Source organism: Hippichthys cyanospilos, chromosome 6 (assembly GCF_059441005.1).
Source record: "Hippichthys cyanospilos isolate Australia breed blue-spotted pipefish chromosome 6, RoL_Hcya_1.0, whole genome shotgun sequence".
NCBI classification, from domain to species: domain Eukaryota; kingdom Metazoa; phylum Chordata; class Actinopteri; order Syngnathiformes; family Syngnathidae; genus Hippichthys; species Hippichthys cyanospilos.
Genome location: NC_142374.1, coordinates 5,923,502 through 5,939,149, shown reverse-complemented (window position 1 = coordinate 5,939,149; position 15,648 = coordinate 5,923,502). Strand labels below are relative to the sequence as shown.

Sequence of the window (15,648 nt, the reverse complement as noted above, 5' to 3'; positions counted from 1 at the left end):
CTGAAGTTAGTAATTCCCTAAAGTAATTGATTACTAAATTAATTTAGTACCAGCTGTTGTTACATTCTCCTTTAGCTATAAACCAGATACAATAAAAATGGGGAAAAAAAAACTGGGATTGAATGTCTGGACTTGAAAAACATAAGCATATGCCTTTGGGATTGAATAAATTCAGTACAAAGCTAATATAAAGTACTAAGGTAAGGTAAACTACTTTAGGTATTAAACTATTTCACTTCCAATGACGGCTATAGACATAAAGATCAATTTTTACCACGGACCCCCGGGGGGGTGCAGGCCCCACTTTGAGGACCACTGCTTGGGTAAATATGTCAACCCCGGTTAGTTACCCTGGACTTCCGCAGACATACAAGGAGGCCACAGCCAGAGGTGGGAATTCCATCGGCACCGACACATGTCAACTGACACAAGCACTGTATAGTATTCCATGGCGAAAATGCAGCACTTCCACACTTTTCTAAACGCAAAGACAATTCTTACCAGGCAACAACACGGTGGATGCAGCGGGCCATCCGCTTTATAATGAAGCAGACAGCTGATCTTTATGGCCATTCAGGTGAATTCTTGTCGTATCCTGATGCTTTCGCTGGCGTTTTTGTTTGTGTTTCGTTCGTGAACTCAAATGCATAGAATAACTAGTCATCCCAACACCCAAACCGATCGTTGTGCACTGTTGTGACACCTGAAACTTGTGCAGCGTAGAGCGCCCCCCCACCCAATCTTCCTTCTCCTTCTTTTATTTACAATTGATACAAACCTTCTGTTTCCTCTTTTTTTAATTTTTATTTGCAATTCGCGTACAAACCAGAAACTCGCTCCGCGGCACACAAAACACAAACATCCAAAATGGGATTTTAATTACTTTGGCATAATATCTTCTCCTTCACTCTCAGTAGCTAAAAGAAACATGACGGCCTCCAACTGAGCGGCACTCCCCATCTAATATAAATAGCAATTACTGGACCTACGACAATACATTTAAAAAATATGTTGATTTGATAGAACACATTAATTTTCATTCATTCATCGGAATTTGTAGTGGGTTTTTAAAATGGATAACTTTCTAAATATTACACATTGTCTGTTAAATGTAGGTGCTGGGTGCTAATTGAGAAGCTAGCTAAAGACCTACTATTGATGAAAGTTAATTCATTTTAGTGGTATGATACCGATAAAAATGTACAAAGTTCATTGAATGTGATTTATTTCAATTATTAAAATGAACAATATCAAATGTGAATGTATGCTAACATATCATGGTGTGTTACAGAACAATATTGTTGTGCAGGGCTACCATATCATCTAGTAATGATTAATATATTGTATTATTGTATTATATATGGTGCCTATCCCAGCTGACTATAGGCAGTAGGCGGGAGGACACCCTGAACTGGTTGCCAGCCAATCAAAGGGCACACAGAGACGAACAACCATTCACACACCCAATCACCCCTACGGACAATTTAGTGTGTCCAATACACCTGCCATTCATGCTTTTAAAATGTGGGAAGAAGCCAGAGTGCCCGGATAGAACCTCTAAGAGCTCCACACAGGAAGGCCAAAACCAGCTGGATTTGAGCTTGGGTTCCCTGAACTGTGAGGCTGATGTGTCAACCACTACGCCACCAAGCTGCCTGATATATAACATAAATACAGAATTATGACAACCAAAAATGACACACATTACAGTATATATTTTCTTCATTGTGAGTATTTATATTTTGGGATCTTTTTTTAAAAGCCCCCTTTGGATTAAAATTGATCTTGGATTCTGAACGTCGATTGTTTCAGCGGTGAGCCAAAACCAAGGAAAAGGACAATGGTGTGGCCAGCTGTGACATCTGCTCCGAAGACGTTGAACTTTATTTATTCTTCTCATTGATACAGGTAAGAAAACATAAAACCATTTGGGTCGCAGCAGATTTGATCCAATGATGTTCCGTACCATACATGATTGATGTAACTGCGTTGGGTTCAATACTTATTGTAAATATTGATATTTTTACTCACACCTCAAGTTAGAGCAGGATATTTCTATAATTTGGAGTTTTGGTTCTGCTGGGAATACAGTATATTCCATTTGAATATGATTATCTTCCATTATTGTTGGTACTTCAGAAAACCCTTAACTGAAAGGAAAATCACACCGAATCATGAATCCAATCAAATTGATTTAAGACATACAGTATGAATCAACACCCAGTCCTAGTTGTTTGTCTTTACATGTCCTGTGATTGACTGGCAACCAGTCCAGTATATACTGTACCACATCTCTTGTTCAAAGGAGGATTGGCTTCAGCTGGCCCAAATTGAGAACTATAAAAAGTGAATGGTTAAAAGAATAAAAATTCAGAAGATATAAATAACATCCAAAGTCATCTCCCCTCATTATGGTTGCGGGCAATCAGGCACTGTACTATCAAGCAAAATAGTTGTACAGGAGTTTATTTGAAGAACGTGTATACCAGTTGATATACACCTCTGTAGACTTTGACTATCTTTCTGATTGAAAATGTTCAAGTTACATCCCATGAAGTCTTTCACTGCACGTCCCAGATCTCACAGAGTAGCGGAGTGAATTTGTGATCATTCATCCTCCATGACGTAAGCATTTCCGCATGATAGTGGTTGAGTGTCCTCAGCTCAGTCAACCGACCCAGCAGACGTGCAAAATACTGAGGCTCTTGTGGATGCTGCAAAATGCACAGCTTCCTCAGCACATCCAGCATGGGTTCCTGCAGGTTCTCGACAGCCCGCTGATCCTTAACGTAAGGCCGATCTAGGATAGATTTGATTATTTAGTGAGGCGCTTGAATATGCGAAACCAGGAAAAAGCTTGTGGATCAGTTTTCGGCCACTCACCTGGTGTCAGAATGGTTATGGCGGTGAGGAGGGCTTGCTCCTCCTGCAACATGTGAAGTTCACCGATACTTTTGTAAAAGTTAAACATTGGTGTGATGAACTCCTTTGAAATGCCTGAGACAATGACACAATGTATGCCATTAGCAAAAGCAAAATAAATTGAACAAATAAAAATGACAACAAATATTTAAACAAATTAACAAATAAATAAAAATATGTTCCTCATGAACCACATATATTGGAAGTGGGAATTTTTTTTTAGCCCACCAGTTTGTCTGTGACCAGTCCAGGTGTGTCATACCTCTCACCCAAAATAAACTTGAATTGAGTAAAAGCAGTACAGAGGATGGATGGATGGACAGATTGAGGGTCTGTCCAAGTGTCCGTCCCACTATTTTTAAATCATTGTATTGCTCAAAAACCTACAAGTTCAAAGTGATGGTGTTGCATGGAAATGTACCTTCATTAGAAATGTTACTGCACCTTTTAGTCTGTCACATACACAACTGTTTGAAATAGAATGTCTGTCTACTTGGGCTCATGCATTCAGAAATGCCAGAAAGGCCCAAAGGAGAGACACATTTGGACTTGATGTTTGGATAAGGAACAATGGTCTTTTTAGAAAGCTTTGCTTCCTTACTTTTCTCCATTTTGTGTGAATGTCTGCTGACCACCAATCACAGCTAAGCAGTGCAGAGGGAGACAATAATGTACTCGCACTTTGTCTCTTTGTCAAGTGACCATCTTGACATCTTGCATAAATAAAAAGCTTTGTGTAAGAGGTGGGGTACATCCTTGGCTGGTTGCTAATCAGTTACAGACGACATAAAAACAAACAAGTTTGTCTTAATATCTTAAGGGCGCAGTATCCATTGATATAATGCGTTACCTAACCCCAATCTTAACCACCACATTGATCGGCCTATCTTTACCCTTAGCTTAATCTCAACCAACGTCCAATTCAAACCTAAACTCTAAAACCAAGTCTTGACCCTCAAAAAAAAAAAAAAAAAGAAGAAGTCTGGCCTGTGGGGCCCACCTAAATGGCCCCACAAGGACAAGAGGTCCACACAGCGATAGTCAAAGCCTGGAATATGAGCCCTACCATGTAGCAAAAACAAAAGCACACACACACACACACACACACACACACACACACACACACACACACACACACACACACACACGCACACACGCACACACGCACACACGCACACACACGCACACCCAGAAAACTTAATGAAACGGATCCCAGCAAGAATACGTGTCCAAGTGAAACCAAAACCTGCTGGAAGATCAACAGGTCACCAAGACGTACATCTCAGCTGATGAATTATATACATTCATGGAGGATCTGACTTCAATGGTCACAAAAAAGAAGATGCATCAATGTGATGATTGAGTTCATTTTTAAACGTCATTTTTGGTCAGTTTGGTTCAATATATAAACTCCTGAAAGCAATTCATGAAAAAAAAAGAGTATTCACAGCATAATACTATTTCTGTGGACTCACCACTCTTACGTATCCTTTCCTCCAAGACTTCGGTGTGTCCACTGGGCATCTTTCGGCTAAAAACCTGAGCAGAGCGCAGAAACATGGCTTCTACTGCTGAACCCTTAAGCAAAGCAATCTGATCCTCATGATCCAGGGACACAAAACCTGTCAGCGACATCATGGAAAAAGAACTCATCTTTCTCTCTTGTCTTTCTTAGTATTATTTATACGGCATGTTTTCAAAGGGGAGGAATAAAACCTGGGATGTTTTTTGTAAACTCCACCAAAACCTGGACTTGACTCGTTGCCATTTCTGTCAAGAGGAGAAAATTTTCTTCAGCACTGTACTCCTCTTGTAGCTAGCATGGAAAAACAACAATATTTTGAGATGACACTAAAAATCAACTAAAAGGGCATTTTTAATGTAGTGAGTAATCAGAGTTGACTGTGAACAAATCCTTCAGACAACACATTTATTTGAAGAGCATTTGGTCTCATATCTTAAAAAAGAGAAAGAGAAAGAAAAGCACACTTTACCAGTTTTTTGGTCACTTCTTGAGGAATTTGATGTCTGTTGTAGGCGTCTACAATGGCCTTCAAGAGTGCATGCTGCTCTTTAGTAATTTTTTCCTAGAAACCAAAAGGTCAAGAAACACTATGAATTAGTAGAGCAATTGTAAATTAAATTCAAAAGGTGCCATGCACCTAATAGTATCACAGTACCAGTGTTATACTTTCATTATAACGTAACATATAGTTAATAATGACTAATGAGAAGGGTGATATAGTGTGTGCCTGTGAGATAATTGTACCTTAGACAGTTTAGTGGTTGATGTGACTTGTTTGCTGTCTGACCCATCAGTCTCATCTCCAAATGACTGACCTGGGGAGGCCTTTGTATTTTTCCGCAACCTTTTAGATTTGCACTGGATCTCTGTAAGCAGGCCTTCACCCGACAGAAAAGGAAGCTTTACAATTACTTTACTATTATACAAATTATGCCACTGGAATACCATGGTCATGATAGTGTCACTTCTCTCATTATCAGCAACAGGACGTTCTTACAACTTCTTGCCATATTTAACTGACATCTCATTAGAGCCCCCGTAAGAAACAGAAAGTAATGTACATTGTAGTGAAGTCATATTTGCAGAAAATGTTTCTATCAAAAGATTTATGGGCAACACATTTATGGAAATCAAAAGAAAAACAGTATTATGGCGATCACTGAGCATGCCTTTTGCAGTATGACAGTATTTTTGAGCAGCACATCTGCTGTGTGATGCGTGACATTCAATGCTCCAGTAATTAAGAAGGCCATGTGAGATTAAAAGACAGTATCCTGGCATTGTGTGTGTCAATAGAAATGACAGTTCCAGAACAAGCAGGGTGATGCCTAAAACAGTGGTCCCTTAACACTTTGTTCCAGGGAATCCAGGGTACTTAATTTTCTAAGGAATTTATAACCCTAATATTAATTGAAATCCTGAACATCTTTAACAGGAATTAAAATGGTGCCTATTACTGAGAAATAAGGCTGTCAGCTGATTATAATGATGTCAAATGTTTTTCTAAGAAAAAAAAGGTATTATTCAAAAATCTTCATTTTTGGTACAAACGGTGACAATCTTATGAAAATGAGAATAAAGTGGTGAACACTCACACTCTGCCAACATGCCCATCTCTTTGCATTTCCGGAGTCGACATTCCTGGCATTTCCTGCGCATATACATGTCCATCTCACAGTTTCCTCCACTTTTGCACTTGTACACAGCGTTCTTAGTTATGCTCCGTCTGAAGAAACCTTAATCCATACAAAGGACAAAAGAAACAGGTTATGAAGGCATGCACTGTATTCTTAATAGTTAGTAATTTAAAATGAAAATTTAAAATCCCAGTACAATGTAACTACTATGAATATGTGTTGTGAACTTAACACACCACAATGAAGGGTTTGTTAGAAAACCAGCCAAATTCTAATTAAAAAAAGTATTTCAGTGGGGCTTCATTGAAAAAACATGAAAAATTATGCGATTCTATCTGGACTAAAATGCTGTATGTGTGTCTGCAGGCAAATTCTTGTTTAGAGACTTCATGTAAGACTTTTTTTTTTTACCTTGGCCTTCTGCTGTAATGTCACATACATGTCAACAATAATGCAAATTCCCATATTTTTACTGAGCTCCAAATTGTGTACATCATACTGAGAGCTCTGAATGTGAAATTCCTTATAGAGGTATTACAATAGTGTGATGCAGGACAATTATTGCCCATTGCAAACTACAAACTACAAACGTCTGATAAATGCATGATATTGTCACATAATGCTTTTTACTAATAGAAGTGGACCCATTTAAATACGCCAAATCTATGTTTAGAAAATTTTTACTAAACCATACAGATGCACAAACACACTCACACGCACACACACACACACACACAAAGGATGACTGAAATAGTTATTAGACATTCTGACATCGATGATATAGCACAATGGAAGGCATTAATGTTACTTGGCTCATGTTTCTCCTGTATTGTAGTCCAGAAAGTTGAGAGGGAACCTAGTACCACAAAGAGCGAAGCAGGTAGACCTGTACCTATTCTTAGCCAAATGATGTGACTATACTCCTAACATTGTTTAATTTTGCAGTGTGGAATTACCTGTAAGCATATACCCATCCAACCTTTGGACTGGATTGAAACCCTGAACTCAGCTACAAAAAAATGAGAAGTCGTTCAATCCCTAACTGCCACTAAACAGCAGACTGTCCTTCTTTGTATGCAGAATGGTCATTCATCCTGTCACTTTTTGCAACAACAACAACAACAACAACAACCCTATTCACTAGGACTGTGCACGAAGCCGTGATGACTCAAATTGAACTCTGGGTTTCAATTGACAATCAATTATATTAATCATATTGAGCATGCTTTGCCAGACCAACACCTTAAAGCAGGGGTGTCAAACTCATTTTTATCGTGGGCCGCATTGTAGCTTATAGTTTCTGTCAGCGGGCCAAAATGACTGTGAAGTCAAATACATTTGAAGTATGTTCTTCACACACAAAGTTTTAAAATCAGAGGCCAGTAAAACCTGTTCAAAAGAGAGATTGGGAGCAAAAAATGGTTGTTGTTACCCTCCCAAATGTTAGGTTCATGCAACCTAGAACATTTCATAAACATCAAATCAGAAGGAAGACAACTAGCTTTTTTGCGCGAGGAGCGTGGAGATCTTCATCAGGTTTAACTGCACATTTGTTAATTTGGCCTTAGTTACAAAGCCAGTGTTGCCCTTGAGGGTTGGGTCAGACAGATTGCAACAATGCAAGCAGTTATTTTATGATCATGGGGATTTTAGGTGTGAATCCATGATGCCATCTCCTTACCCATGAGCACAAAGACCGACCCCATACTGTTCTGCCCTTGGAGACCTGCTGTCTCCTCACACGTTCTAACTCCAACAAGAAAAAGATCCATGTCGAATAATCCACCAATATACTTATTGCAAAAGACAAATATGGAATAACCTATGTACAATTATTCTAACACACGTTTTAAAAAGATGAAGACAACTTGCAAGTTTGCCATTTCAATCAGAAACTTGAAGACAAATCAGCATTTCACAGGCCACATAAAGTGATGTGACGAGCCGGATCTGGCCCCCGGGCCTTGAGTTTGACACCTGTGCCTCAAAGTGTTTGTGCACATATGGGAATTTTAAGCCAGATAATGAGAACTATATCAAACTGTAAAACAGACAATAATGCATATCGAAGCAGCCTTTGTCATCATTTAGCTGTTTGTCTCTAACGTCGTCCCAACACGAAGGGAGTTTGCAAGCTGGACCATAACGATGAACTGGCCGAGGTTAGCTTAGCACTAGTTAGCTGGTACAACAAGCACGACATGAATGAATTTAACACTTAACCTACTGTGAATAAAAACTACCCTGGGTTTTGCTATTGGCTAGTTTACGACAAGGGATCCTGGCAAATGCAGTAAGTTATTTTAAACTGAAATGTAAAAACTTTCCATAATTTTACCAAATTGGCTGCATACACTAGTTGGTATCCCCAGATATGTTTTCAAAATGTGAATATAATCATTGGCAAGGCGCTTTAGACTACATGTTGGGAAAATTAAGGGCTACAGTATAAAAGTGCACTTCGTTCACCATTTACCATTATGATTCGAAAATTAGATTCTTCATTTTTTTGGCCTATGATGAGTTTTTCACCAAAAGTAGAATTAGTAACCCATTTGAATTGATTTGGGATTCAGTGGTTAAATGGTAAAGAAAAAACTTTTTGGTGTGGTGGTATGAGTCCAGGCACTACTATTGTATTTATCCAAAGGTATGCTCACCTTTGCAGCCTTCACAGGTGAGAGCATTATAGTGGTAGCCAGACGCCTTGTCACCACACACAACACATAACTCCTCCCCTTTTATGCGTCCAGTCTGTGACATGTGCCGGGCCCGCTTGCACACAGCAGGCATGACAGCAGAGACCTCTTCCCTATCAGTATCAAAGTTGACCTCCAGTGTTGTTTTCCTTAGTTCATACAGGCTAGAGTGGGAATACCATTCCTCTCCATTATACTGAGGATAGTAGTTCTGACTGCAGTAATATGGTGCAGGTACATTTGGCTCCATGTTTGTGTACTGCATGCCGAGGTAGCTGCTGAATGGTAACATGTCAGGCTCTTGTAGCAGAGGATTGCTCTGATCTGCCAGAATGTCTACAAGAACAAGAACAGCATTAAAAAAAACATCCCAGGGTCTCAAACTCAGATTCCTCTTTGTATACCTTTCATAAGCAACATCTCGTAATTGACATTGTACGTATATGGTTTTACGCTCCCAATATTTAAACTGTGAAGAATTTGAGAGGCTAGACATCAAACAAATCTGCATATAATTATGTCCGAGCCAGAACAGACGTAATCATATTTCACTCAGATCTGGAAGCTGCAGAGCTGAATTACAAGGAAAAACAGAGCCCATATTTCCTCCTATACTCGCTTGCTGAAAGTGTAGTAGGAAGACGTCTGACTAATTTTGGTCATGTATTGTCATGGATCCTCTTGGACCACAATGACATGCTCTTTATCTTCTATTGTGTATCTTTCTCTTGATCCTTTTGCATGGATGTGTAAAAGTGTCCATTTAACTGCAAACTAGTTTTTGGGAATCTTTATTTGACCAAAGGAAGAACATGTCATTGCATTTGCCACAGCTATCTCCTTAACTATCCACTTCTGCAGTGTGCGGGAATAAACTAAACCATTCATGAACTTACAGTTTCACTGAATGAACCTAACAACTTTAAGGTGATATTGAAGAGAGGGCCGTAAAATATGTCAGGTGTTTTGCATTGAGCTATCATTTGTTTAAGAAAATTGTGTTACAAAACAAATTCAATAAACTATTTCAGAATTGTTTGCATTTTTAACTGGTGTTTATGATATTTTGGAACACTATATTTTCAGTAATTTTGAAAATCAAACAAAAAAAGTGTTTGCATAATAACTTGGTATCCACTGCTGAATGGAACAACCCAGTCCAGTTACTGTGTTTTCAGAGTGAGCTATTGGGTCAGATGTGAAACTTTGTCTCCCACCCACGTCTCACCCTTTTTTTGTTTTTTTTTTTTTTTTTAATTTTATGAAATTTTAGGTGAAGTTTCTCATGCAGCTCCAAACCGCAATACGGCCTGGAATGAGGGTAACATGTTTTTCCATTTACTGTTGATAAGCTGTGTGTAGTGCATTGTAGCTACAATGTAGTGATACCCTTCATATAGGCCACAAATAAATGCTAATTACATTTCTGAACATTTTGGATTCCTTTCAAAAAGCAGTTGGTTTATGGATTAGTTCATTTTTGTACACTGCTATATTATTTTGATATAGCAGATTTCATGTCACTTATTACAAAGGTGGGTTGACATTTTTCTGTTAGTGGAGCAGCAGGGTTAGTTGGACATAAATATAGAATCGTGGTTGTTTATAATCAAAGACTACTGAGCTTTATGCAAAAGTCATTGCTTCATCGTCTGTAAACCAGTGAACCTGACTGACAAAAATCTTAACGACTCTTCTTATCCTGAGAATTCCTCATTATTGATATCAGCCACCATTACTATGGTCCTGCAAGCCATTCAACCAGTTACATTAGACCATGTACACATCAGTGTTTGTAAATGTATTTGATTTAAATGTATCAGAATCTAATCAAGTTCTTTCAAGATCTTTTCATGGGAACCAACAAGCACTAGTCTGTAAGATCCACCTTACATACTGTAAGGCCATAAATCATTAACAAATGACTCTCATAGAGCACACCGTGTCTTTGGAGTGACATGTAATGCCTCTCCAAACAAGCTGTATGCTCTGTGGAAACCGATACAATAATGTGAATATCGCAACATTACCACCCGGGATTCTCAAAAGTTGGGAGACTTGACATTTTTGAAAAGACCGGATTAGAATGATGACTACATTTCAGGTGAAATACAGTATTATCAGGTATTGAGATGGGACAAATAGCATAGTCTTTTATGAAAGATACAGCACTGACCTCTTGAAGATTTGGGTCTGGCAATGGCCATGTCTGAGAGACCGATCGCAAGGACCATTCATAGAATACATAATCTGACGGCGACACACCCACTTATTTCTGTTTAAATTGAATTCTTCTGTCTGCACCGCTAACTAACAAGCCATCTTCCGCGTAGTTCCTGTCCAAAGCCGAATTCATTTCCCGAGATCAGGAGCAACGTGCTTCGGACGACTTGTTGCATTCTCGAGACATCCCAAGAGGCACAAAGGTTGCTAGAGGTATTCATTAACTAGGCAATCCCTTTCTTCTTTACAGGTAGCTTGGCAGTGTGTGAAGTCATCTGCACATTAGGGCAGTGGAAATGGCTACTGTGTGGCACGTTGCTGGATATGAGCAATACGTGAGAAATAAGCTACAATTGTAAGCTACTTCTTGTGGTTGCTAAAAAAATGGTCTCTGTAGGAAGCACAGACTGTGATCATAGCTTTATGAAAGGTACGCTTTCATGTAAAATTAATAGAGATGGGACGAGACACAAACCCCATGAAATGAGATGATATTTTTGAAAAAATTGTAAAATAAAATATTGCTTAGTATACATTTCGTAGATTGAAAAAAAGTTTTCTTTTTTATTTGCCATTATTTGTACCATCATTTTCTTCAAGCGAAAAATCAAAATATCAGCACATAGGGTATTTGAAAGCAGTCACAACATCCTGCATTTATCCAGTAGAACTGCATCTGTTAATTATTTTGATATTCTAATGAAAGAAAACATTATTTTTGCTTTGTGAAAAACATATATATATATATACACGAAAGACCACATAATTATGAATGACAAACATATCTTTTTGACTATCAACATTTATTTTTTTTCACATGAATTTAAACTGAGATTATAGACTACTCAACCCCCCAGAAATTTGGCCAATGAATCAACTACATCAACTACAGAACACATGTTTGAGTTAGCCTGGTTTGTTGAAAAGTGATTTATTGTAATGACAACTGCGCCAAGCAGTCAGCATCAAAGTATGCAGTGCTGTACATCTTTTCAACCGTCTTGGAAAAGTAACGTGACTGCGCTCACCAAATGATATCGTGCCCACGAGCGCTGCTAGCTAGTTCCCAATTTATGCTTGATGCTGCAATGAACGGTGACAATACACATCATCGGCAAAATCAAGTCCAGTTCCCCGAATTGCCGATTGAGCACAATTTCAGAACAATGTTTTGTTGTTTCTATTGGGAGCTGTGACTTGTGAGCATGGGTTTTTTACTCAAGTAAGATACTGTCATGACACTCTTCTGGGAACAACTTCAAAACAAAAGTTTACTGAGGCATTTGTTTTGTTATTATTTGGTATGGTAATTGTATTTTGAAGTTCTCACCCGATTGGCACCATGTGTAACTGTCATGTAAAGCACTAACAGGCAGTGCATTCTCCTATGGACCCCATTTCAAAAAAAACAACAACAACAGAATCTCATGCTGTACAGGGATGAGAACCCTTGTGATGTTCCAATCTCATGATCTATTCTATCGCTAAAAAAGGATTACAAAATGTAATTTTTATTTTCAAAACACTGATTTATTTTGCAGAAAAAATATCACAGAAAAAACAATCAAAAAATATGTGAAAATTATGTATTAAAATTTTTCCATTTCAAGTTTAACACCTGCAATTGTCCATCTATCTGTCTAGTAACAGACTTCAGTATCCCAGTAATTTAAATACATCCATCAGTGAAACTATATGAGTAGTACTTTTGGAGCAATGAACTACACAGGAAAAATATCTGCTTGTTATTGCTCCGGGTGAATACACCGCCATTCGAGGTGGGACTTAAAAAACACATTACCATACTGAATAATGTTTGAACACAAATGATTGCATCTTGACACAAAGGCTTTTATTTTTAAGCCATAAGGCCATGCACTTCAGCTAACCGAAGCTGTATGCATTTTGTTAAACTATTCAGTGTTAAAGATCTCAACTTTAACTGAAAAAAGAGCCTCATATATTTCCATTCCATTTTTTTAATATATATTTCCATTTGCACACTAAATCAATAATTTTGTTGCAGTCTACTCAATAAAATATATTGAAAACTGGAAAATTTATGTTAGGCACCATTTTAGATTACAATTTTTGCAAAAATACTGTATTGTATCAATCTTTTGACAATACATCTCATTTCGTGGATTTGTGTCTCATCCAATGCCTAACCGATACAGTATATGTGTTTATATTATACATTGTTGTTAGAAACAAAATGTTAGGAAAACACTGTGGTGTTTGGGTGGCTCATTTTCAATGAGGAAAACTTTTACACAAGTAAATTGACCTTTCTCATCGGACAAAGTAAATTGGTTCAGCAGGTCGAACGGAAATCCAAATTCTGCTGTAGTTAGCATGGTTGTCCTCAGTTCCCTATCGACTAGGGTTTGACATGTGGTTCTCAACCTTTTTTTTTCAATCATGCACCCCAAGTATTATTTTTTCTCAGTTAGGAGCTACCACATAATTATATTATTAGACTTTAAAACTAGATTAAAGAATATGTTTCATGCCAAGTAGACTTACCAAACAAATGGGAGTTCTCTGAGATGGTGAATTCATCTGTGGATGGGATTTGTAGTGGTCCCACCACATCAATGTCAGGACCCACCCACTCATTCATGAAGGAAGCGTGTTTAGTCAACCTGAGCGGCGAGTTTGTGTCTGTTTCCCACTGTAAAAAGAGTGACCTGATGAAGATCTGTTCAACACATTTCTGGGTCTGCCTCTTGCAGCCAGTGACACATTCATTGAAAAGTAATTAAGTATGAGCTTGCGAGTGTGGCCATCAGCGCACCTGTCAAGTTCTCTCCCACACAGGGATGAGCTGCCTTGGAGAGAGGCGGCAGAAGAAGGCCATTAAAGAAAAAAGTATTTCACTCTCCTGCTTGTGTAATGTTGGAGGTTTTCTAACAAAATTGCTGTACTTTTTTTTTTTAGAATTATGACAATTGGACACTTCATTAGGTGCACCTACAAGATCCAATGCGCCAATCAGGCATCATATGTACATTCACAAGCGATGTATCATGAATGCTGCCAAATATAAGTTTTAATCGGCACCATCTGAGCTATCAATAAAACAAATGGGTTTGTCATTGGCAGCATGCTAATCTAATTCTGAGGTTCAGTGTTTGACTACCGACCTTCTTGTGTAGTGAGTTAGCATGCTCCTTGCTTGGTTTTCACATTGATGATATTGCAGGAAAAAAATTAATGAACAAAAAAGCAGTTTTGTCAAGGCATTATGATTAGCATCTACTGAGAATCCAATCAGAATGGTCCTGACAGCACCTTGAGGGCATATTTACATGGAATCCAGAAATTCTACTGACATGCTGTGATGTACTGTACTGTACACAATTGTAGTCTTTAATCTATTCTCCTCTTTAGAAAGAACAACTTTCTTTTTTTTTCTTTTTTTTTTTTTATTCTGAATTAATAAAACACCGGATGCAAGTGATAGGCATACGCAATTCCATTTCTGGACAAACTTAATAGTTCTCAATGTTGTTCTCAATTTTGCACTTTTCAAAGCCACGATTCAGCACAGAGAATCGATTATCTAGTGACAAGATCGTATCACTTACTAAGTGTCCAATGAGATTACTCGGCTGTCATCGCCACACAACTAGCCATCCAAATGTACAGTATGGTATGATGAATTCATAACGAGCTAAATCTTCTTTTGATTAATCACTTTTTTGGGCCATTTTTGGCTCGGAGGATATTCACATTTACTAACAAAGCTTTGAAAAGAACTGCTCTGCAACGTTAAGTATTTCATTTGACTGTTAATGAAGCCTAATGTATATATGTTCTCATTTTAACAAATCAGGTTACAACATTATGTGAACAAACCATCATTAAAATGCATACTTCTTATTTCTTCTACTCTCATTACTTATCGGTTTGTGCACAGGTCAGATACATCAATCAAACATAAAAACTGAACATTGCCTAATTTGACATTTAATATTTGATACAGCTCTTTTCAGGACGTTATGAGAATGCAATGTACCCATTTTGTGATGACCTTTTTCGAAATGTCACAATAAAATAGAATAGTTTGTCTATAGACTTTCCGTGCCACAAGGTACTTTACTTATTTGTAATTAATTAAAATAATTTCCCAAGGGATCCCAAAGCAACCTACTCTGATATAGAGGCCAAGTGTATGCTCTAACTGCCCACACAGCAGCCAGACATCTCACCCGCTATGCTATCAAGAACACATTTCTGGCATTCGTGGGCTCATCGTCTCGAAACACGCTTTCGTGGTCCTTACCTTCTCCTAGCTGGATGATTCCCACTATTTGAAAATCCTTGTTGCTTGTATTCTTAGATGTCCCCCATACAGCACCAAACAATATATGCAGATGTTTTCTAATGCCTGAATCTTGTGCCTGGGCTTCAGTTAAAGCATGTGTGACCAGCTAGGGTCAGGCAGAAAAGGATGGTGGTTATTAATTAAACTGTCCATCCCTGTCCTCATTCCTCCCCTACCCCCAAACCCACTGAAACACACTTGCCAAAAATCTCTCTTTATCTCAAAAAGACTGAGAGGCTACCACATGAAGTCTCTGGGAATCAGAGTCTCCCACCCACATACACAAGCAGCACACACATATAAAGTACATAC

At 38.3% G+C, this 15,648-nt stretch overlaps 1 protein-coding gene across 1 annotated transcript; it reads right to left on the bottom strand.

Annotated features, from left to right (window-relative positions):
* Window positions 1–2,450: 2,450 nt before the first annotated feature.
* On the bottom strand, window positions 2,451–15,499 carry nr1h4 (nuclear receptor subfamily 1, group H, member 4). Its single transcript, XM_088418386.1, has 10 exons — window positions 15,295–15,499; window positions 13,533–13,680; window positions 8,745–9,119; window positions 6,043–6,183; window positions 5,192–5,325; window positions 4,917–5,009; window positions 4,639–4,738; window positions 4,398–4,544; window positions 2,884–2,997; window positions 2,451–2,800 (listed from the first exon to the last, which is right to left on the bottom strand). Exons 2-10 carry the CDS (start codon window positions 13,627–13,629, stop codon window positions 2,562–2,564), a joined length of 1,440 nt encoding a protein of 479 aa, XP_088274512.1. The 5' UTR covers window positions 13,630–13,680; window positions 15,295–15,499; the 3' UTR covers window positions 2,451–2,561.
* Between the last annotated feature and the right edge of the window lie 149 nt (window positions 15,500–15,648).